The sequence below is a fragment of the Rana temporaria genome, chromosome 3 (assembly GCF_905171775.1).
Source record: "Rana temporaria chromosome 3, aRanTem1.1, whole genome shotgun sequence".
Taxonomy (NCBI): Eukaryota; Metazoa; Chordata; class Amphibia; order Anura; family Ranidae; genus Rana; species Rana temporaria.
The window spans coordinates 218864177-218890912 of NC_053491.1; the positions used below are offsets into that span (position 1 = coordinate 218864177).

The 26736-nt window shown below is 42.2% G+C and overlaps 1 protein-coding gene across 4 annotated transcripts in view; it reads right to left on the bottom strand.

Moving 5' to 3' along the window:
- Positions 1-3890: 3890 nt before the first annotated feature.
- Positions 3891-26736, bottom strand: part of SLC41A2 (solute carrier family 41 member 2) — a 124502-nt gene continuing 101656 nt past the window's right edge. For all 4 annotated transcript variants that reach the window (XM_040344264.1, XM_040344266.1, XM_040344265.1 and 1 more), the window contains exon 11: positions 3891-5024. In XM_040344264.1, the coding sequence (XP_040200198.1) occupies positions 4839-5024 (186 nt within the window). In that variant the 3' untranslated portion in view covers positions 3891-4838. The remainder of the gene's footprint in view (positions 5025-26736) is intronic.

Here is a 26736-nt window from a genome sequence, read left to right on the forward strand (position 1 = left end):
AGAGAACCAAGTGGGATTTTTCAGAAAAGAACATAAAATGTATGAAGCAATTTTTATTTTATTTTTAATGTTCTGCTGTAAATGGGAACGTGTAACAATGCTAAAGTAAGTATTATCCCAATTGGGCTGCAAAAGTAGAAATACTGTTAAAAATGTAGTCCAGTCAGCTTTTAAAATTAAAGAAATCCAGACACGACTTAAAAATAAATAAAAGGTTAACACAGCATAGAAAAGTACATGTATAATTCTCACCAGTACTGCCACCCTTGCAACCAATCTTTACTCTTGCAGAGCTGAAAGCACAGGTGAAAATCGCCCAGCAACGTTGGATGCCTGTGCCCCAAACTCTGCAAGCTGAGGTTCCACCCAGTATGCACTTCATCACCATTGTGTGCTTTCAGGACTGCAGAAACACAGTAGTAACCTAGAGGAATGGGGGACCACAGTACTCAGCAGGGAGACACGACTGTTAGATGCTGGAGATTTCACTGAGCAAGAGTTTTTTTTAGTTGAGATTTGATATATGCAGGAAATATAAAAGCAGAGAGAGAGAGAGAGAGAGAGAGAGAGAGAGAAAAAAAAAAAAAAAAGGTAGGTGACTGTATTGGGTTTCCTTCTTTTATTTGTACCTTGTTTTTAACCTCATGATCAAAACACAGCCAATGATTGTATAACCCCAATTTCAAAATAGTTGGGACGCTGTGTAAAATCTACATAAGAAATAAACTGCAACGATTTGCAAATCTCAAACCCATATTTTATTCACAATAGAAAATGGAATGCATATCAAATGTTTGAACTGAGAAAATGTACCAAGTAAATGTTGAAATGGATGACAGCAACATGTCTCAAAGTTGGGACAGCGTAAAAAAAAAAAAGTTGGCAAAGTAAGTAGTATTCACAAGGAAGAGCTAGAACAACATTTTGCAACCAATTAGGGTAATTGGCAACAGGTCAGTAACAGGATTGGATATAAAACGAGCATCTAAGGCCCCGTACACACGACGAGTTTCTTGGCAGAATTCAGCCAGAAACTCGGTCAGAGCTGGATTCTGCCGAGAAACTCGGTCGTGTGTACACTTTTCAGCGAGGAACCCGTCGAGGAACTCGTCGGGCCGAAAAGAGAACATGTTCTCCATTTTCTCGTTAGTCAATGGGAAAAGCTGGCCCGCCGAGTTCCTCGGCGGCTTCCATACTGAACTCGACAAGGAACTCGATGTGTTTGGCACGTCGAGTTCCTCGGTCGTGTGTACGGGGCCTTAGAGTCACAACATCCCAGAAGAAAAGATGTGTAGAGGTTCACTAATCTGTGAAAGGATGCATCTAAAAATTTGATGAACAATTTCAGAATAATGTTCATCGTAAAATTACAAACACTTTAAATATATAATCTAAAATACATAAGATCTTGAAAAGATTCTGAGAATCTAAAGAAATCTCTGCGCACAGGGCTGAAATGCAATATTGGATGCCCATGACCTTTCGGGGCCTCAGATGGCACGGCATGAAAAGCAGGCATGATAGATGAGGACGCACAGTGTTTTTGGTGGTGAGGAGGTGGAGGAATTATGGAAAGGAAATCTCAGTTTGTCAATATGTTCAAAAAGGATCCGAGTGTTCTAAATTTAAAAACAAAAAACTTGCCATCCATAAAACGCATAACGCAGAAGGAGAACAGATAAGAGCAGAGGGCTGGCACAAGGCCTGAAGGGGATGCTACAACATGGTAAACGTGGCCCAATCCAAACTTTGAGACATGCTGCTGCATCAATTTCAAAATGTCTTTAAAAATGTATTTTTATTAACTGGTACATTTGCTCACTTTAAACATTTGATATGTTTTCTATTTTTTGTTCTGAAGAAGAAAATCGTTTAAGATTTGCAAATCGTTGCATTTTGTTTTTAAGGCTGCAGATGGCAACTGTGCACGGTGCATTAATTGGCAATGGTGAGGCTGCAGATGTGCACAGTGCAGGCTGCATCAATTGGCAACGGAAAGGCTGAAGATGGGCAACGGAAAGGCTGAAGATGGGCAACGGAAAGGCTGCACTTGCATCTAATAATTAATACAGCTCTGTTCTTCACATTCATTCTAACCAAATATTGTGGCAGGGCTATTTGAGTAGGTTACAAAATGTTATTCTTTTGAGGCTCTCTCTAAATGATTCAACGGGAAGTTATTGCACTTCAAGCCTTTAAGGAGTTGTAAAGGCAGAATGTTTTTTATCTTCATGCATTCTATGGAGGAAGGGGGGCTAGGAAAGCAGAAGATGGACCCGAGAAGAGGAGGATCTGGGCTGCTCTGTGCAAAACAACTACACAGAGTAGATAAGAAAAACAAGTTTGTTATTTTTTTACTGGAAAAAAAAAATGCGAGACGTTACAATCACCAAGTTCTGATAACAGGGTGCACAGAGCTTCTACTAAAGCCCCATTTTTAGGACAGGAAATCTCTCTAAACTGAGGCACAGACAAAACACAGTTTTAAGAGTGGAGAAAGATTACAACCCAGGAAAATGTTAAAGGCTACTTTCACAGACTGATGTGGTGGGGTCTGACCACACAGTGGGAGCAGCACAGTGTACCCACAGGTTTGGACCTTTTCCTTCGACATTGCTGCAGCTTAGAGCTAGAATGGATTCCTTGCCCCTGTCTGCATTCACAGCCTAGTAGGACTTTACCGCTCTACCCAAGCGGCACCTAAAGGTCTTTTTGATGGAGGTCAATTAAGCTTTTGCCATAGAAAGTTGCAGCATGCAGGCGTTTTAGTGTACTTTCAGAAAGTGCAACAAAACTGCAGGACCCAAGAGAACTCTAGGGGAAGCAAATTTAGCTTTTTTACCTTTTCAGCCATTTTTTTTTTTAAGTTTTGGATAATGTTCAGGTTTAAAATTAGGGTTGTCCCGATACCACTTTTTTTAGGACCGAGTACACGTACCGATACTTTTTTTCATGTACTCGCCGATACTTTTTTTTTATGTCATGTGACAGTTTTCAAACCACAATACAGACTAATGATATGAAGAATGCTCTTTACATTGGTGATCAGTGGGAAGGATGTCCCTTACATTGGTGATCAGTGGGAAGGATGACCCTTACATTGGTGATCAGTGGGAAGGATGACCCTTACATTGGTGATCAGTGGGAAGGATGTCCCTTACATTTGTGGGTCAGTGGGAAGGATGTCCCTTACATTGGTGGGTCAGTGAGAAGGATGTCCCTTACATTGGTGGGTCAGTGGGAAGGATGTCCCTTACATTGGTGGGCCAGTGGGAAGGATGTCCCTTACATTGGTGGGTCAGTGGGAAGGATGTCCCTTACATTGGTGGTCAGTGGGAAGGATATCCCTTACATTGGTGGTCAGTGGGAAGGATATCCCTTACATTGGTGGTCAGTGAGAAGAATGCGCCTAACATTGGTGGTCAGTGGGAAGCAGCCATGTGTCCCCAAATGCAGCCTTGTGTCCCAAATTTTGTCCCCCAAATGCAGCTTTGTGTCCCCAATTGTGTCCCCAAATGCAGCCTTGTGTCCCCAGTGGCCTACCTGGGACAGGTGATCTGTCTATCAAAGTGCCCGGACAAGGGGGAGGGGCTATATATGATGACGCGCAGAGGGGAACACACAGCTATTGAAATGAAAGCCGTTATGTTCCCCGTGCGCTGATCAACTAGACGCCCACTCTCCGCCCCCCTCTTTACAAAAAAGTATCGGGTAAAGCAAGTACTTGGGCAAATGCTCAGTATCGGTCCCGATACCGATAATAGTATCGGTATCGGGACAACCCCATTTAAAATAACCAGCCACTGTTTATTTCAAAGTCAGATAGTTGTCTGAACGTCTCCAGCTTCAAAACTTATGTAATCACAGACCTGGAACAAGTAGACAGCAAGTATACCCAATATACATATTCATTACAGGTCAGTGACTCAGGATGCAATAAAGCCATTGCAACAAAAAGGACAGCCAGGCAACTGACATTTTCTGAAAAGCTCAGCAATTGCAGCTTACCCAGTTATGCTACAAAATGTTTATATAAAACAATGCATTACAATTAACAAAGCAGTGAAAACCTAGAAAATCCCTTAAAAAGTGTAATTTCACACAAATCATAATACACTTTCCTCTCAGTTAAAGTTGAACTCCAGAAAGAAGAGATAGACATTTAGACAAAGTCAGTAAAAAACAAAAAAAAAACAATAATTATATACACATCACAAAACGAGTCCATCAGATGCTTTGGCAGCTATGATGGACCATTCTATGTGTTTACTATGCATTTGGCTGGAGTTCAGCTTTAACATCTTATAATTAATGCTAAACTTTACAATACATTGTTACATTAGTATGAACTTTAGCAATTAATTGTATGTTAAAATAGATAGAAATTGTATAATTTTCCCTCAATAAGAACAAACATGTAATAAATTACTGAATGAAAAGTTCAAAACATAAAATTACTGTCATCATGTAATTTAAGGTAAAATATATGCAAGTACCTTATCATAACAACTTTGCTAGCACATCAACATGATGTCCACCTGGACCCAGAGGATAAACACCTAGGAATACTCTGTAGGTGAAATAAAACTGAAAAATAAAGCCACAGAACATGCATACATAAAATGTAAAGTGCTTATAGCAAAGTGAATACAATCACCCACGCACCTACTGATAAGGGAATTTGCCAACTATTGATCATTTGAAATTTGTAGAAAATTGAAAATGTTCAGTTTTAAATCCTAGAACAAAATACGATTGTCCGCTCTTGTTTAGCTGGATTCTGTGGAAATCATTGTACCCGAGTATCAAGTAGAGGTGGCTGGATCTTCAAACCTTGGCTAGTCTCCAACATCTCCATCTCGATCCCCAATAAGCCACAAAATATGGAAGCCAACAGCAAGCAAAGCAGTTCCTAAAAGGTCCCCCAAAGCAGTAAGGTATGGAATAGAAAAACTGTCTGGGTCCTTTCCCTTCCTCCAAATGTGATGCACCATCCAGTCTGCGATACAGAGCAGAGAAAATACCTGAAAGACACAAATCAGTAAATAAATACAAATCCTATGACTGTGTGTTGCATTTCAGAGCAGTGTTTAACTCCAGTCCTCAAGGTGCTCCAACAGGTCATGTTTTCAGCATTTCCCTCAGATGAAAATGGGTAATTACTAAGGCAGTGAAACTGATCAAATCACCTGTGCAAATAATAATGGAAAGACTGAAAACACGACCTGTTGAGGCGCCTTGAGGACTGGAGTGGAGAAACACTGTTCCATAGGCTTACACTGGAAAGAATCTGGATTACGGCGAACCAACTGTGCTTCATTAAGGAGGACACTGCTGCTTTACTCTGTTATAAAGGTATGAAGAAATCAAAGTATATCAATGTGCTATCATGAATTGCTGAGGTAGGGGGTTTTACTAAATATTCAGTAAAGTTACAGGTTGTGCTCATAAGATTACATATCCTGGCAGAATTTATGATTTCTTGTCCATTTTTCAGAGAATATGAATAACACAAAAAAAAAAAACTTTTACTCATGGTTAGTGTTTGATTGATAATAAATGGCTTCAGCCAACGGTGTTTATTCTTTTTAAATCATAATCACAACAGAAACTATCCAAATTACCCTGATCAAAAGTTTACATACCCCAGTTCTTAGTACCGTGTATTGCCCCCTTTAACGTCAATGACAGCTTGAAGTCTTTTGTGGATGAGTCTCTTTATCTTCTCAGATGGTCAAGTTGCAAATTCCTCCTGGCAAAAAGCCTCCAGTTCCTGTAAATTCTTGGGCTGTCTTGCATGAACTGCATGTTTAAGATCTCCCCAGAGTGGTCAATGATATTGAGATCAGGAGACTGAGATGGCCACTCCAGAACCTTCACTTTATTCTGCTGTAGCCAATGACAGGTCAACTTGGCCTTGTGTTTTGGATCATTGTCATGTTGGAATGTCCAAGTACATCCCATGCGCAGCTTCCTGGCCGATGAATGCAAATGTTCCTCCAGTATTTTTTTGATAACATACTGCATTCACCTCGTCATCAATTTTAACAAAATTTCCTGTGCCTTTGTAGCTCACACATCCCCAAAACATCAGCAATCCACCTCCATGTTTCACAGTAAGAATGGTGTACATTTCATCATAGGCCTTGTTGACTCCTCTCCAAATGTAGAGTTTATGGTTGTGGCCAAAAAATAAAATTTTGATCTTATCGCTCCAAGTGACTGTGTCAGAAGGTTTGAGGCTTGTCTCTGTGCGGTTTGGCATATTGTAAGCGGGATACTTTGTGGCATTTGCATAGTAATGGCTTTCTTCTGGTGACTCGACCGTGCAGCCCATCTTTGTTGAAGTGCCTCCTTATTGTGCATCTTGAAACAGCCACACCACATGTTGAAAGTCCTGTACTTCACCTGAAGTTATTTGTGGGTTTTTCTTTGCATCCCAAACAATTTTCCTTGCAGTTGTGGCCGAAATTTTAGTTGGTCTACCTGACCATGGTTTGGTTTCAAAAGAACCCCTCATTTTCCACTTCTTGATTAGAGTTTGAACACTGCTGATTGGCATTCTCAATTCCTTGGATATCTTTTTATATCCCTTTCCTGTTTTATACAGTTCAACTACCTTTTCCCGCAGATCCTTTGACAATTATTTTGCTTTCCCCCGTGACTCAGAATCCAGAAACGCCAGTGCAGCACTGGATGAAAGATGTCAGGAGTCCAGAAACCCATTGACCTTTTATATACACACCTCAATTACAAGAAAATAGATCACAGATGAGGATGGTTACCTTTAATATAGTCATTCAAACCCCTTTGTGTAAACTTGTGTGCATGTTATCAGACCAAAATCACCAGGGTATGTAAACTTTTGATCAGGGTCATTTGGGTAGTTTGTTTTCATTATGATTTAAAAAAGAGTAAAACGCAGTTGATTGATAATAAATAGCTTCAGCCAAACACAAACCATAAAAAAGGGAAAGAAACGTTTTTGTTTTATCATTCATATTCTCTGAAAAATGGCCAAGAAATAAATTCTGCCACAAACACTACTGTATGTACACTAATGAGGTGCAGTTTGGCTTTCACTTGAAACACTTCACAGAAACAGCCATCCTAAACTAAAAATTAGTCGTGGAAAATAATCTATTACCCACTTAAGGACCGCCTCCTGCACATATATGTCGGCAGAATGGCACAGCTGTCGCCTTTAAGAGCCCAGCCGTGGGTCACCGACACGCGTACGCGACCCGGTCCAAAGCTTCGTGGCCGCAGGACCCACGGACCCGATCACCGCCGGTGTCCCACGATCGGTCACAGGAGCTGAAGAACGGGGAAAGGTGTGTGTAAACACACCTTCCCCGTTCTTCACAGTGCAGCGTCATTGATCGTCTTTCCCTATATCAGGGAGCAGACAATCAATGACGTCACACGTCCAGCCCTGCCCCCCTAAAGTTAAAAAAAAACATATACAAAGGTCACACTGAACCCCTACAGCACCCCCTAGTGGTTAACTCCTAAACTGCAATTGTCATTTTCACAGTAATCAATGCATTTTTATAGCACTTGTTGCTGTGAAAATGACAATGGTCCCAAAAATGTGTCGAAATTGTGCAATGTGTCCACCATAATGTCGCAGTCACGAAAAAAAAAAAAAAAAAAAATAAAAAAAAAAAAGCTGATCGCCGCCATTAGTAGTAAAAAATTTTTTTTTTTATAAAAATGCCATAAAACCATCCCCTATTTTGTAAACGCTATAAATTTAGCGCAAACCAATCGATAAACGCTTATTGCGATTCTTTTTTACAAAAAATAGGAAGAATACATATTGTCCTAAACTGAGGGAAAAAAAAAATTATATCTTTTTTGGGGACATTTATTATAGCAAAAAGAAAATAGTTTTTTTTTAAATTGTCGCTCCATTTTTGTTTATAGCGCAAAAAATAAAACCGCAGAGGTGATCAAATACCACCAAGAGAAAGCTCTATTTGTGGGAAAAAAAGGACGCCAATTTTGTTTGGGAGCTACGTCGCACGACCGCGCAAGTGTCAGTTAAAGTGACGCAGTGGCGAATCGCAAAAAGGGGCAAGGTCCTTAACCTGCATATTGGTCCGGGTCTTAAGTGGTTAAACACATACTCAGTATGCAAACTTGCAACCCTGAGTTACCCCATGGTAGGCATGTTACAATCATGCACAGTAGGAATTTTCCTAAAGTAATTTTGCTCTAGATCGGATCACCCCAGCTCCCGAGGTGGGTATTGGAACAAACTCCCCTTCAGAAGGACCCGAGGTGGATCCATTCCCCCAGAACTATCATTTACCCTGGTCTCTTGCAGTCAATTACAAGCCCCTTTTGGAGGGGTTTGTCTGAGGAATGGAGAAGTAATCAATTCTCTTCATCTCTCTCCCCTCATGATTTATCAGTTTGTTCTCCATGATGTAATCTTCCTAATTTATGACTTCCTTTAGGCCGGCGAAGCTCATTGTCACACACAGTCACTTTCTATTTATTTCACAATTTTTTTTCTGTTTCTTCTGTGGCAGTGAAAGCCTGTGCTACCTAGAAGATTGCTGGTTTACGCCAGATTTTGGAGAGACAGGCATGCCGATTGCACATCGGTGTGCTGGGCTATTTAGTTGTGACCTGACTATGGCTCAGGGTTCCACCCAACAGACAGGAGGGTCTGTGCATGGGAGTCAGATGGACTCCCATTGCCCTGCAGGAGTCAGGCTGCATGGGGCAGCCAGAGCATGCATGTCTGCAAAAGGCAGATGCAGTCTGTGACAGAGCAGCAAGGAGCGGATAGGGAGTAAGCTAAAAGAGCTCGACTCAGGTCTTCTCCTCAGACCAAAAGTTCCCCTAAGACATAAGCTGAGGCCTGAAGCAGCCATGTGGCAAGAGAGTAGCCAGGAGGCTGAAATATTCAGATTGTGCAAGATACAGTAATGGTGGAACCCCCTTGCATGGGCTACTGATGTCTTTCCATTCTTTTAAATAAAAGTGGGCCAGCAGGCCCTTAAAAAAAAAAAAAAATCAGTTTTTGACCGGCGCACTCATTAAAAACGCACCTACTGCTTGAGTCTGATCACCCCAATCTTACATTTCATTCAGACTTTTTTCACATTTTCCCTTATGCCCCCCTCCTCTGGATGTGGATCTACTGTGGTGTGTGCCTGCGGGCCAGTTGGATTCCTCAAGGTGTCACTTCCATATGCATCGCGTCGGCCTTATAAAACGTGGTTCACTTTCGAGTTGAGCGATACCCTCTATTACCCATAATCATTTGGACGCTTCCCCCCCCCCATCTGGCTCCCCATTGCCGCTGCGATGTTGATGACCACACCCACTGAGTTCTACGGCACTTGTGTGTTGGTGGGTTCCGGACGCATGGCGTTACCCCACACACAACGCCCCTTTTCTCACATGGTGGCGCGGGGTGGAAGCTTTGATGGGCAGACCCTCTCCTCCCCTCCCACAGGAGGTGGATTAATTACACAGGTGACTTATCTATATATAGATAACCCCGCCAGCTCAGGGAGTAGTCTGGTCTCAGATGGGCAGAGAGTGACAAGCTGTGTGGATCATCTTAGCAGGTATGCATTTACTTAGTGGAATATTCCAGTTAGATTTTTTTAAAATATTTAAGATCAAGATCAAGAGAGATGAATATCATCGCTCTTTCTTTCCTATTATATTATAGTACCTTGCATTTCATTTTGTATTCAGCTGTATCAGTGTTTCTCCGGATCCATGACTATCCCTGCAATCATACTGCTCAGGCTTTTCTAGGCAATTTTGAATATGCTTTGAGCAAAGCTTTATAGGCTTAATGTTCCATAAATATGTCTTTAAAAAGACCTAAAGGCACCCCTTTTAGATTCATATAGCACCTTACTTATGAGATATATGCCCCTTTTCCTCCTCATCCATACCAGGTAATCCCAGTGCACCCCCCTTGATTCACCCTCAAGGCTGGGGAGGCCTTTCTGTCTTTTTCCTTTGCTTCATACTCACCACCTTTCATTGACCGACTTCTACCATTTCCACTGTTTTTATCCCATTGCTGGGATTGACAAATTGTGTTGACAATTTTCCTCAAGGCATTGCAAGTACCCTTACAGCTTTGTCCCACCGGGAACATGGCCATGCATATGTGAATAATGATGAATGCTCTTAACATATGGTTTAAAAAAAAAAAAAACTACCGTATTTTTCGCCCTATAAGACGCACCTGACCATAAGACGCACCTAGGTTTTAGAGGAGGAAAACAAGAAAAAAAAATATTTTGAACCAAATGGTGTACTAAAATATTTACCAGTGCCCATGAAATGCAGCCTAACCATTGCCAATAATGCAGCCCGACCTGTGCCATTATTGCGGCCTGACCTGTGGCACTACAAGTCCCAGCAGAGCAGGTTGGCATATATCAGCCCCCTACAGAGGCACTATAACTCCCAGCAGAGCAGGTTGGCATATTTCAGTCCCCACAGAGGCACTACAAGTCCCAGCAGAACAGAGGAACTACAAGTCCCAACAGAGCAGTTTGCCATATTTCAGTCCCCAACAGAGGCACTACAAGTCCCAGCAGAACAGAGGCACTACAATTCCCAGCAGAACAGGTTGCCATATTTCAGCCCCCCACAGAGGCACTACAAGTCCCAGCAGAACATAGGCACTACAAGTCCCAGCAGAACAGAGGAACTACAAGTCCCAACAGAGCAGTTTGCCATATTTCAGTCCCCCACAGAGGCACTACAAGTCCCAGCAGAACAGAGGCACTACAAGTCCCAGCAGAACAGGTTGCCATATTTCAGCCCCCCAAAGAGGCACTACAAGTCCCAGCAGAGCAGGTTGCCATATTCCCCCCCCCCCCCACCACAGAGGCACTACAAGTCCCAGCAGAGCTGTCACCTGTCCTCCAAACACAGCATTAGGAGACTGCACACACTCACTCCTTGGCTGCCATAAACTCCTGCCCACTCTCCCCTTACAAGTGTCCTACCTCATGTCGCGCTGCATAGTGGGGCAGTGAGTATGATTTCCCCTCCTCTCAAGACGCGGCCAGGGTCTGCAAGCCGGTGCACCGAATGGAATACTTTCTGTGGATGGAGGCCGCGGGAACCGGGCGGAGGAAGTACAGGTGGCCAGGCTGCTTCGTGCGCGCGGGGGGGGGGGGGGGGGGCAGGAATGGAATACTTTGTGCGGGAACCGGCCGCGGGAACCGGGAGGAGGAAGTACAAATGGGAGGGGGCGTTGACAGCGGCGGCGGGGGGCGGCGCCTCATTTACATTTGGACTATAAGACGCAGAGACATTTTCACCCATATTTTTGGGTGGAAAAAGTGCGTCTTATAGTCCGAAAAATACGGTATGTACTACAATTGTTAAAACCCTCCCGGAAGAAGGAGCTTTAAGGACTCTGAAACGTGTTGGTGATTGGTTTATATACAATTGTACTCTCATTTAGTTATTTTATTTTTTTGCTTTGTGGCCACAGACCATATTTTTCCATGTCTTTATATTTTATACTGTCAATTTCTTTTAAATACTTTGATACCAATAAATACACTATTTTTAATACTATTATGCCTGACCTTTGTACATTCCTCGAGCCTAAAAAGTCCCAATTTCTATCTCTATACATATCAGGGATGTGGCCTTTTTAAGCAGAAACATACAACCTTGTTTATTTTATAGATCAAATCGCCTTTGCAAAATAATGGAGAGCCTGAAAACATGACCTGTTGGGGCGCCTTGAGGACTGGAGTTGAGAAACACTGTTCCAGATTCCAATGCCGCATACACACGATCGGTTTTCCCATCGGAAAAAGTCAGATGTGAGCTTTTGGATGGAAATTCCGTGTGAATGCTCCATCTGACTTTTTCTGTTGGAATTTCCACCAGCAAAAGTTTGAGAGCAGGTTCTCTATTGTGCCCTGATGTGCTCCGATTGTGCCCCATGTACCCTGATGTGGCCCAATGTGCCCCATGTACCCTGATGTGCTGTTTCATGTGCCCTGTACCCTGATGTGCCATGTGCCCTGTACCCTGATGTGCCATGTGCCCTGTCCTGATGTTCTGTGCCCTGACCTGTACCCTGAAGTGCCATGTCCTGATGTGCCATGCCCTGTACCCTGTTGTGCTGTACCCCTATGTGCTGTGCTCTGATGTGCCCTGTACCCTGTTGTGCTCTGATGTGCCCTGTACCCTGTTGTGCTCTGATGTGCTGGGCTCTGTACCCTGATGTGCTGGGCTCTGTACCCTGATGTGCTGGGCTCTGTACCCTGATGTGCTGGGCTCTGTACCCTGATGTGCTGGGCTCTGTACCCTGATGTGCTGGGCTCTGTACCCCGATGTGCTGGGCTCTGTACCCCGATGTGCTGGGCTCTGTACCCCGATGTGCTGGGCTCTGTACCCCGATGTGCTGGGCTCTGTACCCTGATGTGCTGGGCTCTGTACCCTGATGTGCTGTGCCCTGATTTGCTGTACCCTGATGGTGAGTGGTCAGTGTGCAGTGTAGTGGTCTGTCGGCAGTGTGGTGCTTAGTGTGTAGTGTTCAGTTTGTAGTGTAGTGGTCAGTGTGCAGTGGTCAGGGTTAATAATGCGTTTGCCGACACCAATACTAGGGGTTAATAATGCATCCACTGACAGAGCTGGTGGTTAATAATGCGCTCACTGACACCAAGTACTGTTTTTGAAGTTTGAACGTTTGCATGCGGCCCCCCATGGGATATGAAAAGTTGTCTTGTGGACCTCAGGTAATTTGAGTTTGAGACCCCTGGTCTAAACATTCCTTGCATCAAGGTAAAAAATGTTTATGCATCAGTATCGCCCCCCCACCCTCCCTTTTACTTAACGGAGCCCTTCAAATCGATCAAGCACTGTCTGTCTGTCTGCAGCTCTTCTCTTCCCTCACTTCTGGGTCTCATTGGCTTTTCTGGGGCAGTGGGAGCTATTGGCATCTGCGGCTGTCAATCAAAGCCAGTGATGAGTGTAGGGTGGTGTCAATAAATGCAGCAGTGGGGCTCAGGAGCGAGCACACACATATGCTCCCATGGAAAAAAACAGCTTCCATTGGGGGCTCTGGACAGAGGAGGAGCCAGGAGCACCGGTGGGAGACAGTTCAGGGCAACTCTGTGCAATTCCATTGTACAAAGCAAGTATAGAGATGTTTGTCATTAAAAATAAAAATAAATTACCTTTACAACTAATGACACCACCAAACAATTAATTCACTCACTCGCTATATCTTTTGCCTCAACTATTGCAACTCCCTCCTCATTGGCCTACCTCTACACGCCTCTAAGAGGCTATCCCCTCTTAGTCCATCATGAATGCTGCTGGATTCATCCACCTTATTAACCACTCAGTGTTTGTCACCCCTCTCTGCCAATCACGCCACTGGCTCCACTCACTTAACAAGATCAAATTAAAAATGGCAAGAAGCACCCAATTACTAAAATTTGATATACACCAACATGGAAAAAAAAATCCTTCCCCACTGTGTCCCAATAGAGAAACCTTAGCACTTCCTGTCTTGGTGACCACACAAAAGGGAAGTGGAAACCTACCCAACAAGGTGACAGCAATTTAATCCTGACAAAGGTTCCAACTCTTTCTACCCTATCCTATCCAAAACAAGCTGGCTGCATTAAGGCTTCTTTCAGGTTCATCCTCTTGTCGGGTGACAAGTGATCCTTACTTACGCACATGCTTAATGAAAATTGCGGTTTCATGCATTAGTACGCCGAGTCAAGACTGTTGTGATGATGCCTGGGCTCAAAGAAAGTGGTTTAAATAACTGACTCTCATTCAACCCAGAAGCCCGTCGACAATCTTGTGGTAGAAAGGAATTACTGTGGACAGCAGCTACAGATTGAAGGTGAGCACTTTTTTTTGTGTCTCGCTTAAGGCCTCATGCACACTGGACGTTAAAATAACGTTATAAAAACGCCAGTAGATTTTCAGTGAGTTTTACAACATTTTTAAATGTTTTTTCAATAGCGTTTTTCCGCGTTCGCGTTTTTTAGCGTTATTTTGTTGAATTTTTTTTTTTCCAATTGATCAAAAACGTTAAAGAAAAGTGGTGAGTGACGTTTTTGAGCGTTTATCATAATTAGAGCGTTTTTACAGCTGAAAATGTCTCAGAACCCACTATTTTTTTTTTTTTTTTTACTGCTCAAAAACACCACTGCCCAAAACTGCTGGTAACAGCCTGTGTGTGCATGGACACATAGGATAACATGATGGAGGGTTTATTGACTGTAGAAAAAAAAACATCTACTGCCAAAAACACCTGCTGTAAAAATGCCAAAAAACGTCCAGTGTGCATGAGGTCTTAAGGTTGTAAAATCTAGCAAGGGTAAACCAACTCTGACCCACACCACACAAACAGGAAAGGTTTTTCTGGTAATTCTATTTGAAGGGTACCTGCACTTTCCTTGGATTTCTGCATGCAGTTTTTGCTTACCTCTCTAAAATCAAGATTTGAGAAAAAAGAAAACCCAGAGTTTGAAGCCAACGCTGCCTGCACACATTTAGAGATGCCTACTATTCACTGCCAGTTAAAGTATAAGAGTTGATTTACAGGTTTGCCCTAAGCAAAGACTTAATGCTGAAAGATTGGAAGGAAAACTGTAATTACCCTAGTTTTATATACATATTTTTAATGCATAGCATCGACACCATAAACATTTTAAAGAATTCTGTTTCCTTATAGCTACAACATACAAGTGCATTTACCTGCGTTTCTCCTCATGAAATCTTTCCACTAAGCTGACAATGTACCTATACATAAAAATATGCACCGACTGTGGAGACTAACAGGCCCCTCTTCATTGCAATAACCTAACTCATTATGCATCTACTAGGTGTGCTGAGTTCAGTCCAGAGACTATTTAAGTGTGTGTTTTGCTTGGAGGACCCTCTCTACAACACTGACTCCACTTTTTCTTCTACTAACAAATCTACTTTTGTACTCCAAATGTATACTGCCTTCTGATTGCACACCAACACTATGTGCCATGTAGAGCCGAAGAACAGTAAAAAGGCACAGGTACAGTGAGGGAAAAAAAGTATTTGATCCCCTGCTAATTTTGTATGTTTGCCCACAGGCAAAGAAATTATCAGTCTATAATTTTAGTAGGTTTATTTTAACAGTAAGACAGAACAAAAAAATCCAGAAAAAACACACTTCAAAAAAGTTATAAAAATATTTGCATTTTAATGAGTGAAATAAGTATTTGACACCTTCGCAAAACATGACTTAATGGCAAAACTTGTAGTTGGCCACCAGGTTTGCACACATCTCAGGAGAGATTTTGTCCCACAAATCTTTGCAGCTCCTCTCCAAGTTAAGGTATCGAGGTTGAGATTTGGCAACTCAAACCTTCAACTCCTTTCATATATTTTCTATGGGATCAAGGTCTGTGGACTGGCTAGGCCACTCCAGGACCTTAATGTGCTTCTTCTTGCACCACTCCTTTGTTGCCATCTGCCCTTATCTCAAGCATGTAGGCAGGAGGATGTGCTTACTGAGAAAATCCCTTCCCCTGAAGACTTCTGGGATGCATGACATAATTTGCCTAGGCAAAAAAATAGAACGTATCTGAAGAAATGTAAAAGAAATAAAAGTTTACAACAAGTAAATATACTTTCCTAATCGATTTACTAATGCTAGCAGCAGTAGGATTAAAAATGATCAATTTTGATTTGGAGCATGAAGTTCCACTTTAATATAAAATCTATCTATCGGATGCGATCTTGGATAATTAGGGAGCATTGTTGCAGTTTCCATGACTATTCTGATATGGGAAGTGGAAGATTATATTTAGATCTGGCCTGTAAGGCTACTTTGGATTTTATTTCTTATTTTAGGCTTACCAGCATGACGTCACTGATAATTTACTATGTAAAAGGAAACCTAATAAAATGGCAAGGACAATTCTGGGGGACAGCTGGAAAGGAAACTGTATGTTGGCCAGATTACCAGCATTTGTTTCCAATAAAAAAATGTATTGGAATGTTTAGAATAGCATTTTTTTAAAAATTGTATTAAAGTGTTTCTAAAAAGGCAGACAATTTTTTTTTTTTTTTAATCTTCATGCATTCTATGGGATACAAATACCTTCTGTGTGCAGCAGCCCCCCTCATACTTACCTGAGCTCCAGTGATGTTGCACGAGAGTCTTGGCTGTCCAGGACTCTCCCTGCTCATTGCCTGAGACAGCTGTGGGTGCCATTGGCTCCCGCTGCTGTCAAAGTCAGTGTGCCAATAAGGAGAGAAAGGGGCTGGCCCAAGTCGCGACTCCATGTCTGAATGGACACACAGAGCAGTGGCGCGGCTCGAGTCCTCCCATAGGAAACTGCTTGCTGTGGGGGCTCTCGACAGGAGCGCCGGCGAGGGACCAGAGAAGAGGAGGATCTGGACTGCTCTGTGCAAAACCATTACACAGAGCAGAAAAGTATAACATAATTGTTATTTTTTTAATAAAAAAAAAAAAACAAAAAAAAAACTAATATCACTTTAAAATTTATATTTTTAAAACTTTATTAAAAAAAAAAAAAAAGAGGCCAAAGATTGACAGCTCTGAATCCAGAAGTGCTCAGAGCTGAACATATTACCCAGGGCTGATCTCCCACCAATCTCCATCCTGATACCAATCATGGAGGTTTCCGGGCAACCTGGAGGGACAGGTGAGCTTGGGATGCAGGACACAAAGAGGAGGGATGCTGGAGGACGTGGTCACATTACTTCTCCAAGAAAGCTGGCAGCTGGAATTAAACGTAAACAGCGGCCAAGAGTCTGTTTACATGCCCACATTGACATACTACGCTAGTTACATGAGGGCAGTAAAATGCTTCCTATGAAGCAAATACAGAGCTTTCTTATTCACATCCTGTCTCAGTAACCATTATCACTGGGAAAAGAAGAAATGAGGATGCAGCCAGAAGAAAATCCGGAGAGAGGTTGTCCCTGTGGCCAAGGTTTTAGCTGGAGTTCTACTTTAAAGTAGTACACGATATCCAAGTATTTTGTTCTGATTTTTCGTTCCTTAAATAACATGCTAAATAATAATAAAAAAAAAGAAAAATGTTTCACATATTTATGTGTTATGGAGAATGCCATTAAAGGTATAATTGAAAGTAGCCAGTAAATAGTCACAATATTATAGGACTCTACCCTGTGACTATAATTATAGTTTTTTTTCCTTATCCTTTCATACCAAGGACATCCTGCCTGCCACCACTGATCGCATGTGCTCAAGCTGCTGTAGGGCTAATGTACAAACACATTGCTCATACATCACCTGCTCCAGGCTCCAATCAAACCAAGCCCAGCCAAGTTATATAAAAGAAATAAATATTACACCACACACACATATATCCATGGGTGTGTTTGCAATATTTGCATACCACTTCAGAGACATGAATACAAGTCCCTTGGTTGTCCTATCTTTGCTTTCCAAAACCTACATTATGGCATAGATGTTAAAGAGCCAAGTTCAGTATCAGATCACAGTGTTAAAGCAGCCTTAATACCTCACAACCACTTTACAGACTGTTAGTATGCATGTTCTGACTCTGGTAGCTGTCACTTTGAGAACAATTCCTAATGCAGGAGGCATGCTTGCCAAGCCATTTGGGGATTCTGTGCCTTTTTTCTAGAGATTTTATCAGCACTGGCCAACTAGAGCCTTGCGAGTTTCCATTACATTTGGTTGAAATTGTGCCGATATTGCACTTATGAAAGCTAAAGACCAGAACAGCTGTACACAAGTTGGATGGCTAGCTCTATAGTCTATAAAGCAGCTACTCTGAAGGCATAGTTGGTTTCATAAAGAAACAACCAGTATAAAAGGCATGGTTCACCTTTACAAAAAATACTCACTATGTAGATAAGGGACATCTGTAGATGAAACTACTGATGCAGCTTTGACCAAAATGAAATAATAACCTTGCAATAGGTGTAGGCAGTCTACATACCCCTGAGGTCTGACTGGAAATGTCCCAGGAGGTTGCTAGGGATGTTGCTAGGAGAGGCCTACTGTTCACCTTCACAGGTGTAAGCTCTTTCTCCGATTCAAACCCCCTACATGCCCTTTCTCTCAGCATTTGGGAGCTCACTGCTACGATACTGAAGGTGAAAAGTAAAGCACTGTACACACGATCGGATATCTGATGGAATCTAATCCGATGGATTTTTTTGTCGGATATCCGATGAAGCCGACTTTCATCAGCCTTGCCTACAGACCATCAGTCAAAAATCCAACCGTGTCCAATGCGGTGACGTAAAACACTACGACGTGCTGAGAAAAATTAAGTTCAATGCTTCCCATGCATGCGTCAACTTGATTCTGAGCATGCGTGGATTTTTGACCGATGGAGTTCCCAACAGACGATCGTTTTTTTCTATCGGTTTTTTATCCATTGGAACATTTTAAAACATGTTCCATTTTTTTTTCACCGATGGAAAACAAACCGATGGGGCCCACACACGATCGGTTTGTCCGATGAAAACGGTCCATCGGTTAGTTTTCATCAGACAAACCGATCGTGTGTACAGGGCTTAACAGCTGTGCCTCTTAGAAACAGGCAAGTGTTTTCCAGTCAGGCTTCATAAAATGGCCTAAACCTATAGTAAGGGCTTTATTCAACTTTAGTCAAAGCTGCACAGTTTGTTTTTATCTATAGACGTCCCATGTCTGCATATCCAGTTTTTTCGTAAAGGTGAACTAACCCTTTTCAATGCAATATAAAACCTTTGTTCTAAGCTTCGGCTTATGATAAAAGTGATGGCATGTAAATATATTCGGTTTTTAAACAGCAGTGCTGTACTTCTTTTCAAGGTGAACGACGCCAAGTGACTTGGGTCACAGGACTTCTAAAATCAATGCAAAGAGCTAAGATGCTAGAACAGAAAGCACAGCAGGGAAGGAAAACCAGATTACATTTGTTCTACAGAACATTGTTTAAATCATCTTTAGAAAAGGAACAGCCATGGATGCAAAAATGTATATCAATACAATCAATCACAAACACTCACCAGTCCCAATATTATGTGAAGGAGATTAAACCTACAGTTCTAAACTACACCTGTATTGATGTGGCTACGTAAAATGTAATATTGATTTATTCAGCAGGTTCAATACTCCCAACAATACAACGGACCTGTTTATAGAGTGAAAACAAACTGTTATAGAGAGACATGCTACATAGCTAAATACAAAAAGCCATAACAAGCATTTTACACTCTTTAAAATATATTACTTGTAAATGTTTTTTTGGGGGAAAAAAAAATGTCCATCGCTTGATAACTCGCAATATCGGTGTTCAAATTTAGCACAGCTGCTATTGAGTTCCTGCACAACAACCATCACTGCAAAGGGGAAATGGCTTCCAAGAGCAACAATCCTTATTTTTCTGTACACGTTTTTAATATCAAACTGGCAAAAGGTGCAAAACAAATCCCGGGGTAACCTATAGTTCTTCAAATGCTTGTTTTACACTGGAGCTTTTTTATTAAAAAAACATTATTAAAAAAACATAACATGTCAACGTTCCAGTGCAAGTTGCAAAATGTAAAGAAACTTGTATCAAGAACATACAGAGGTTGCAATTGCAGGCCTATCTCTAAAACGTTACCCTGCCCACCTCCACTTTTCCAATCTTTAGCACTTGTCTACTAGTCAGTAGTTTAATGTTCTGACTGTTGTGAGGCACTGGTGGGGAAAATTGTGAATGATGTATCTGTGTCACTTGCATACATATGGTAAGGGGCTCTGTGTTATAATAAGTTATAGGACTTGGAGCCCAGAGGTTTAATAGAGCTTTGGGGGGGGGGGATAAAGCCCATTTCTAGGTTCATATCTCAAAGTAGGTACAGTGGGATCGAATTTTGGGAAGTTCAGCGAGGATTCCTCCTATCCACTTTACTTGTGTGGATGGGGGAGGAAATAATTTTTTTTGCTTTTTCATTCAGCCTGCCGGCTGAACAAAAAATGGCCTAGGTGTGTATACCGAGCTTTAAACTAGTCATCTAGACCTCATTAGTCTTAGCTGAGTACTGCCGGCTTTTGTGGGCTCTCTTTCTTGCTCTCTGCTGTGAGAGTCTGCTGCTCACTGAAAAGACTGAGGCTGGGTTCACACTTATGCGAATTGGATGTGGTTACCACATCCAATTCACATTACAGGAGAGTGTGACCAGCTCTCAATGAGGCTGGATCAAACACCTCTGGGGCAGCCGTGGTCTGCATTTGGAAAGGGTCCTGTCCGTCAGCTGTGAATTCAGGCAGAAATTTGTACCCGAGTCACACCTAAAACAGTGAACAGGCCCCCTGTGCTACTTTGACCCCAAATTTCTGTATATTGGGCAAATCAAAAAACATATAATGGATATTCTTCTTTGGGGGGGGGGGGGAGCCTGCCTCTATAGTTGAAAACTCAGAAAAATATCTGAAATGCCAAATGGACTCATGATTGGCCTTGTGATATCACTTAAAATACAACTATAAGAATTTTTTTCTTCATTTTGGATAGAATAAGGGAGGGATATACCTTCACCACCTGTCCCATAGCCTAAACAAAGCACTACAAATTAAAAAGGGAATCCCTTGGGGAGCCCCAGGTCATCACAACTAGCATCCCATTGGAAGATTTCCCCTGTTACTTTTCTGGGGACAACCTAAAATTTGTGGTTTTGATTTTCACTTTCAATGATACTGGTAAACAGGACACAAAGAGAGGGTAAATCTTCCTAACGGGGGCACAGACAGCAATAGAATGTCAAGGGTTCTAATCCCTTTCTGCTCTATCAAAAAAACGTTTGGTCAAATGTAGGGAGACATCGGCTGGTTCAATAAAAAATGGTCGACATTTAGCCATTGTGTAGGTCAGCTGGTCCAACAGAAGCTGGCCGTTTGACGGACGAGCATGCCGGAAAACCAGCAGCCAACCGCCTCCCGATCAACAATCTCAGCCAATGACCAGAGTGTCCTGGGGGGGGGGGGGGGGGGAAACCCTGTCAGAGCACAACAGATCAGCAGAGGAGATCGTTGAATTGTTAGTACAGTGACTCCAACCAGAGCGATGAGTCTCGTGTTCAACCACCTTGGTCGAACGGAAAAAAAAAAGACTTCGTATTTACCAGACTTTGGGGATGAATTCTCTTTAGGCCAAGACACATTTATGATATTCTCAAAACAAAAAACTTTAAACAGTTTGGTGTAATTTCATAGAAAAAATAAATAAAGCTGCGCCAAAAATTACAAATTATGAAGGATGACCCTTATAATAAATTCAATTCATATATGATAGATTCAACAGTCCATAGTGAATATTCAAAACAGCTTGAAAATAGTGAAACGAATCCTCCAAACAAGCACACTCATGCAGATACTCCTTAAAAAGAACACCGCTAAGTGAGAAAAGACTTGACTGTAGTGATCCCTTCACCAATGAAGATGGCTGCTTACCAGAGGGTAAACCAAATGAGCTTTTGGCTATAACCCAGCCTCGGCCTTTAATCCACCAGATCTTAATGGGAAAGCAGAACTCAGGGACCAGCCAGATGACACTCTCTCGTATATAATTGTTAGGAAACAAAAGAAAGAGGTCCCATAGCGTAATACAGTAGGTAAAAAGTTTTAATGAAGTACGATTGAAAAGGTACTCACAAACATCGCAGTAAAAACAGCATGGATAAAAAATCAAAGCAAGCCGGCCGGCAAGATAAACGGAGCCCTTCCTCCTCAATGTGGTGACGATACTGCCTGTCCTTCCCAGACGCGTTTCGTCATCATCTGACGTTTTCATTGAACTTTGAACTTGAACATTGAACTTTTTACCTACTGTATTACGCTATGGGACCTCTTTCTTTGGTTTCCTAACAATTATATACGAGAGAGTGTCATCTGGCTGGTCCCTGAGTGCTGCTTTCCCATTAAGATCTGGTGGATTAAAGGCCGAGGCTGGGTTATAGCCAAAAGCTCATTTGGTTTACCCTCTGGTAAGCAGCCATCTTCATTGGTGAAGGGATCACTACAGTCAAGTCTTTTCTCACTTAGCGGTGTTCTTTTTAAGGAGTATCTGCATGAGTGTGCTTGTTTGGAGGATTCGTTTCACTATTTTCAAGCTGTTTTGAATATTCACTATGGACTGTTGAATCTATCATATATGAATTGAATTTATTATAAGGGTCATCCTTCATAATTTGTAATTTTTGGCGCAGCTTTATTTATTTTTTCTATTTGCTTTGTTTATCACACTCTCTTCAATAAGCTTCTCTAACCATCTAAAACACTTATTACCTCCTAGGAGAGCAAAAACGACCTCATCATATTACAATTTGGACCATCATTGGCTATTATTAGGCAGTTTATGTCCAAATCAGTTCTGTGCTGCCAAGATCAACAAATCAGACTCTCCATTTTATCCCATTACTGCTGCAGGCTAGTGAAAGAAAAAAAAATCTGATTGGCTGCTATGGGCAACACCAACTGGTAAAATGTCCACTTAGATGCCCTTTTAGGTGCTCAGAGAATCTCATGTCTTAGAATTTGAAAATCAGAGGATTGCGACATTTTAAAGCCGACATTTGCTATACAGGTGATATCTGACTGCAGCAATGTTATTTCAGAACTTTTAAGAGACTGTAGTTTTATTAGGATTTATTTTCAATGTTAAAATACAGTCATAAACCATATCTTCCCTCCTTCTATCCCTGGATATCCTTGTGTGCCGTTTGTACCATTCATACAAATCATTAGGTTTATTTACACATCTCTCTGGCTCTCTTGTCACTCCTGTTTCATCCATTATACAATGCGTGTTTCTCCTCTTGTATTTGCAAGCCTTAATCAATTGAAATGTAAAAAGAAGAAGAAAGTGCCGTTCCTGAGCTAGATAAGTCAGAGAGCTGCAGCGCATGCATATTGAGTAGACAGCTAAACAAGTGCTGTCAAATTTATACACTGCCAGGTTGCTTTCCCGAAAGAGAAATAAAATATTGAATGATAAACAAGATAAAGGACTCAGGAACCCTGGTGTATCTTATGAATAATAAAGAATACAAATCTCTGAGGGCCAGTATGGGGCGTACAGCACTTAGTGTAAAATGTCTCTTTGCTCTAGATTATTACTGGTATTCCTACTCATTGAAGGCTTTTTCTTTTAAGCTGAAAAATGTTGGAGAATTTAATGTATTTTGCTGCTGACATTAATAGGTTAACCGACTTTAAACAACATCTGTACAATGCTTTCCTCTCCAAGGGTTAAACAAAATTTCATAAGAAATATGTTTGGACCTAGGCTAAGAATCACATAAGTGTCTGCAATTGTGAAGATGACTCTAGGGAGGCTATCAAGGGTACTTCACAGACAGTGCCCATTAATCTGTCTGAAAACCAGCCTAGAGTGGAGATCAAGCGAATACCAAATGGGCCGCTGTATCCAATACCAGTTTGGGCCAGTTACAGATGAGATGCTCAACCTAAAACTACTAGAAAATGAGTATATATATATATATATATATATATATATATATATATATATATATATATATATATATATATATATATATATATATATATATATATATATATATATATACACATACACACACATATTTATTTATTATGTGTATTATTCACATACACATACATACATACTGTATAGATAGAGATCATGTACTCAACCCTCAAAACAACGATTCAGCAATGAATAACCAAGGCATCTAAGCCATTTGTCAGAATTTGCGAATGGTCCTGCGAATGGTAACCTGTTCTGTCACCTCTTCGGTGTTGGCAGGACACTACTCTTCTTAATCTTCTCCACCATGGCAGCTTCTGTTCCTCCACTTGAATCCATTTCTGTATGCCTCAAGACTTGACAACTGTCCCTAAGCTGAATTTGATTGGTTTGCAAAAGCAGATAACTGTCCTTTTTTCTCAGGGAAAAACTACAAGATCAGCAGCAGGCGTCAAGTGGTAAAATGATACAGAAGGTAATCCCTGTTGTATATAATCAATGTGCTTGAGGGTTTTTCTAATATCTCAATGAAATCAGAACACGCCTTTAAACTAGTCAATGCTATTACTAGGATTACTATGACATAAAGACAGTGTTGCCAACCTACCAGATTGAAATTTACTGGCACGACACCCAGCCACGTTTTTACTGGCATTTCATAAAAGTTACTAAATTACATTTTTAGGTTCAAATTTCAGTATTTAGGCTACAAGTATGCTAGGCAAATAGCAATGTGATTTAAGGTAGATATTAAGGTAAAAAAAACAATCCCCCCGCCTCCAATCTTCCCCAGGCCCCCTGCCTCCAATCACCCCCTGCCTTCATCCCCCTCTGCGGTGCCACCAACAACCCCTGTCTCCATCCCCCACCCTCTGCCTCCAATCTCCCCCTGCCTCCACAGCCACCATCACCCCCCGCCTCCAATCTCCCCCCCGCCTCCAATCTCCCCCTGCCTCCAATCTTCCCCAGGCCCCCTGCCTCCAATCACCCCCTGCCTCCATCCCCCTCTGAGGTGCCACCAACAACCCCTGTCTCCATCCCCCACCCCCTGCCTCCAATCTGCCCCTGCCTCCAATCTCCCCCCCTGCCTCCAATCTCCCCCTGCAGTGCCACCACAGCCACCATCACCCCCTACCTCCAATCTTCCCCAGGCCCCCTGCCTCCAATCACCCCCTGCCTCCATCCCCCTCTGCGGTGCCACCAACAACCCCTGTCTCCATCCTCCACCCCCTGCCTCCAATCTCCCCCTGCCTCCAATCTCCATACACAGTTCCAAGCTGAACCGATTTCGGCTATTTTTACTGGCACATTCCCGCAACCACGGACATTTACGCACGGGGGAAAAAGGTGCCTGTTTTTACGAACTATCCGTAAATACGGACGGTTGGCAACACTGCATAAAGAGCAGGTCATTTTTCATATTACCTTATAAATTACGTTACGGACATATTTTCCAAACACTGTTCCTTTGCAACTTGGAGAAAAAAAATATGCAAGCTATCAAGACATTGAAACTTGCAGTACACATTAGAACCCAAAAGGAACCCACAACACACACAGATTAACATTAAAGCTATTTTTTTTAAATGCACTACATAGCTTATTTATGAGAAAGCATAAGACAACAATCTACAGTGGTGCCAAAAAATTATACTTTGCTGAAAATTTTAACCACATTTTATTTAAGGGGTCAAAAGGTAGTTCCTCCCTACTTTTAAGCCCAACCCCAGGAATTAAAAAGAAATAAAAATAAAATAAATCCACCCTTGCAGTGCTACCCTCCCCAACAATGCTCATTATGTCCAAGGGTTAAAGTACATGTAATACTTCCTTTACATCCACACTTTGGCTGACTCAGACTCTCTCCTTTGCACAAATCCTCAGTCTGTGTGTGGAGCTTCAACATCAAGGAAAATACAGGGACATTAACCTTGTGTTGCAAGCTGAGGTAGCTGGAGCGCAATCAGAGCTGTTTGCAGCTTACAGTGCAAGCTGTGGGGGACCAGTCATAGCAATGGAGGGACCCTGCTGAAACGAGGAATAAGACAAGGTATACCTTATTCATGCACCCCTAGAAATACCAAGTATTTCAAAGAGAAGCTCAGGATATGAAAAAAAAAAAAAATTCTCGCCTAGATGGATGCTGCATCTGTCCTCCACCAGCTCTGCAGTGAGAACTGAGCGATCAAAGACCGCTGATCACTCAGTTCTCAGTAAGCAGAGAGCCAGTGACTGTCATTCATCGGCTCTTTACTCTGCCCCTACAGTGCTCACTTAAGCAATGGGCTGTGAAGGGGCCAGGAACGGCTGGCTAAGCCTCCCATCGGCTCACAGAGAGTCCGAGTCAGATGCCGATCCAGGCATTTAGATGGATCCCGACAATAAAGTCGGGATCTCTCCAGAGTCAGGACTGCCTGAGTGATGTCAGCAGGCTTGTGCCTGTTGGCACAACACGGATCACAGGAGTGCAGAACAAACTGCACTCCTGTGATCCCCAGGAGAAGTAGGGCCTTACTTTTCCTTTAACCCTTGCAGTGAGAAAGGGTGTTTTTTTTATTTTTTATTTCTGGAGTTGGGCTTAAAAAATGAAAATAAAAATCCTGCTTTGACAGGCTTATATTTATTTCAGAACACACATATTTTAGAGACCGCAGAAGCACGTTAAATGCAGGTCAACTGCAATTGTACTGAATTTGGAATGATCAATGTGCTTCAAGCTATGTCAATAGCACACTGAATTTGCACATCTAAGCACTTGGACATAGGCCCTAAATGCAGAGCAGGCTTCCAAGTGCATCCTACAAAGTAAGATAAGGTGGTAAGTGTCTAATGTAGGTTACAAAGTAAGAAAATATAGGACGGCTTACAATATAAGTAGTGCTGTCAGTTAAACGCGTTATTAACGGCGTTAACACAAACCCATTTTAACGCCGTCAATTTTTTTTATCGCGCGATTAAGGAGGTTCACCCTTTAAAACATATTTTTTTTGTCAGCACGTACCTCTTAACCCTTTCACGCCGACGGGACGCATATATGCGTCCTCGGCGTTCGGGGGTTATACCGGGATGATGCCTGCAGCCGCAGGCATCATCCCGGTACCGTTGTTTAGAGCGGGCGATCGGCTAGCCAAACATAACAACCGATGTGGCTAAAAGCCGCTCGGTTGTTATGCCGGAGGAGCGGGAGGGGACATCCCCCCCCTCCCGCCGCCTT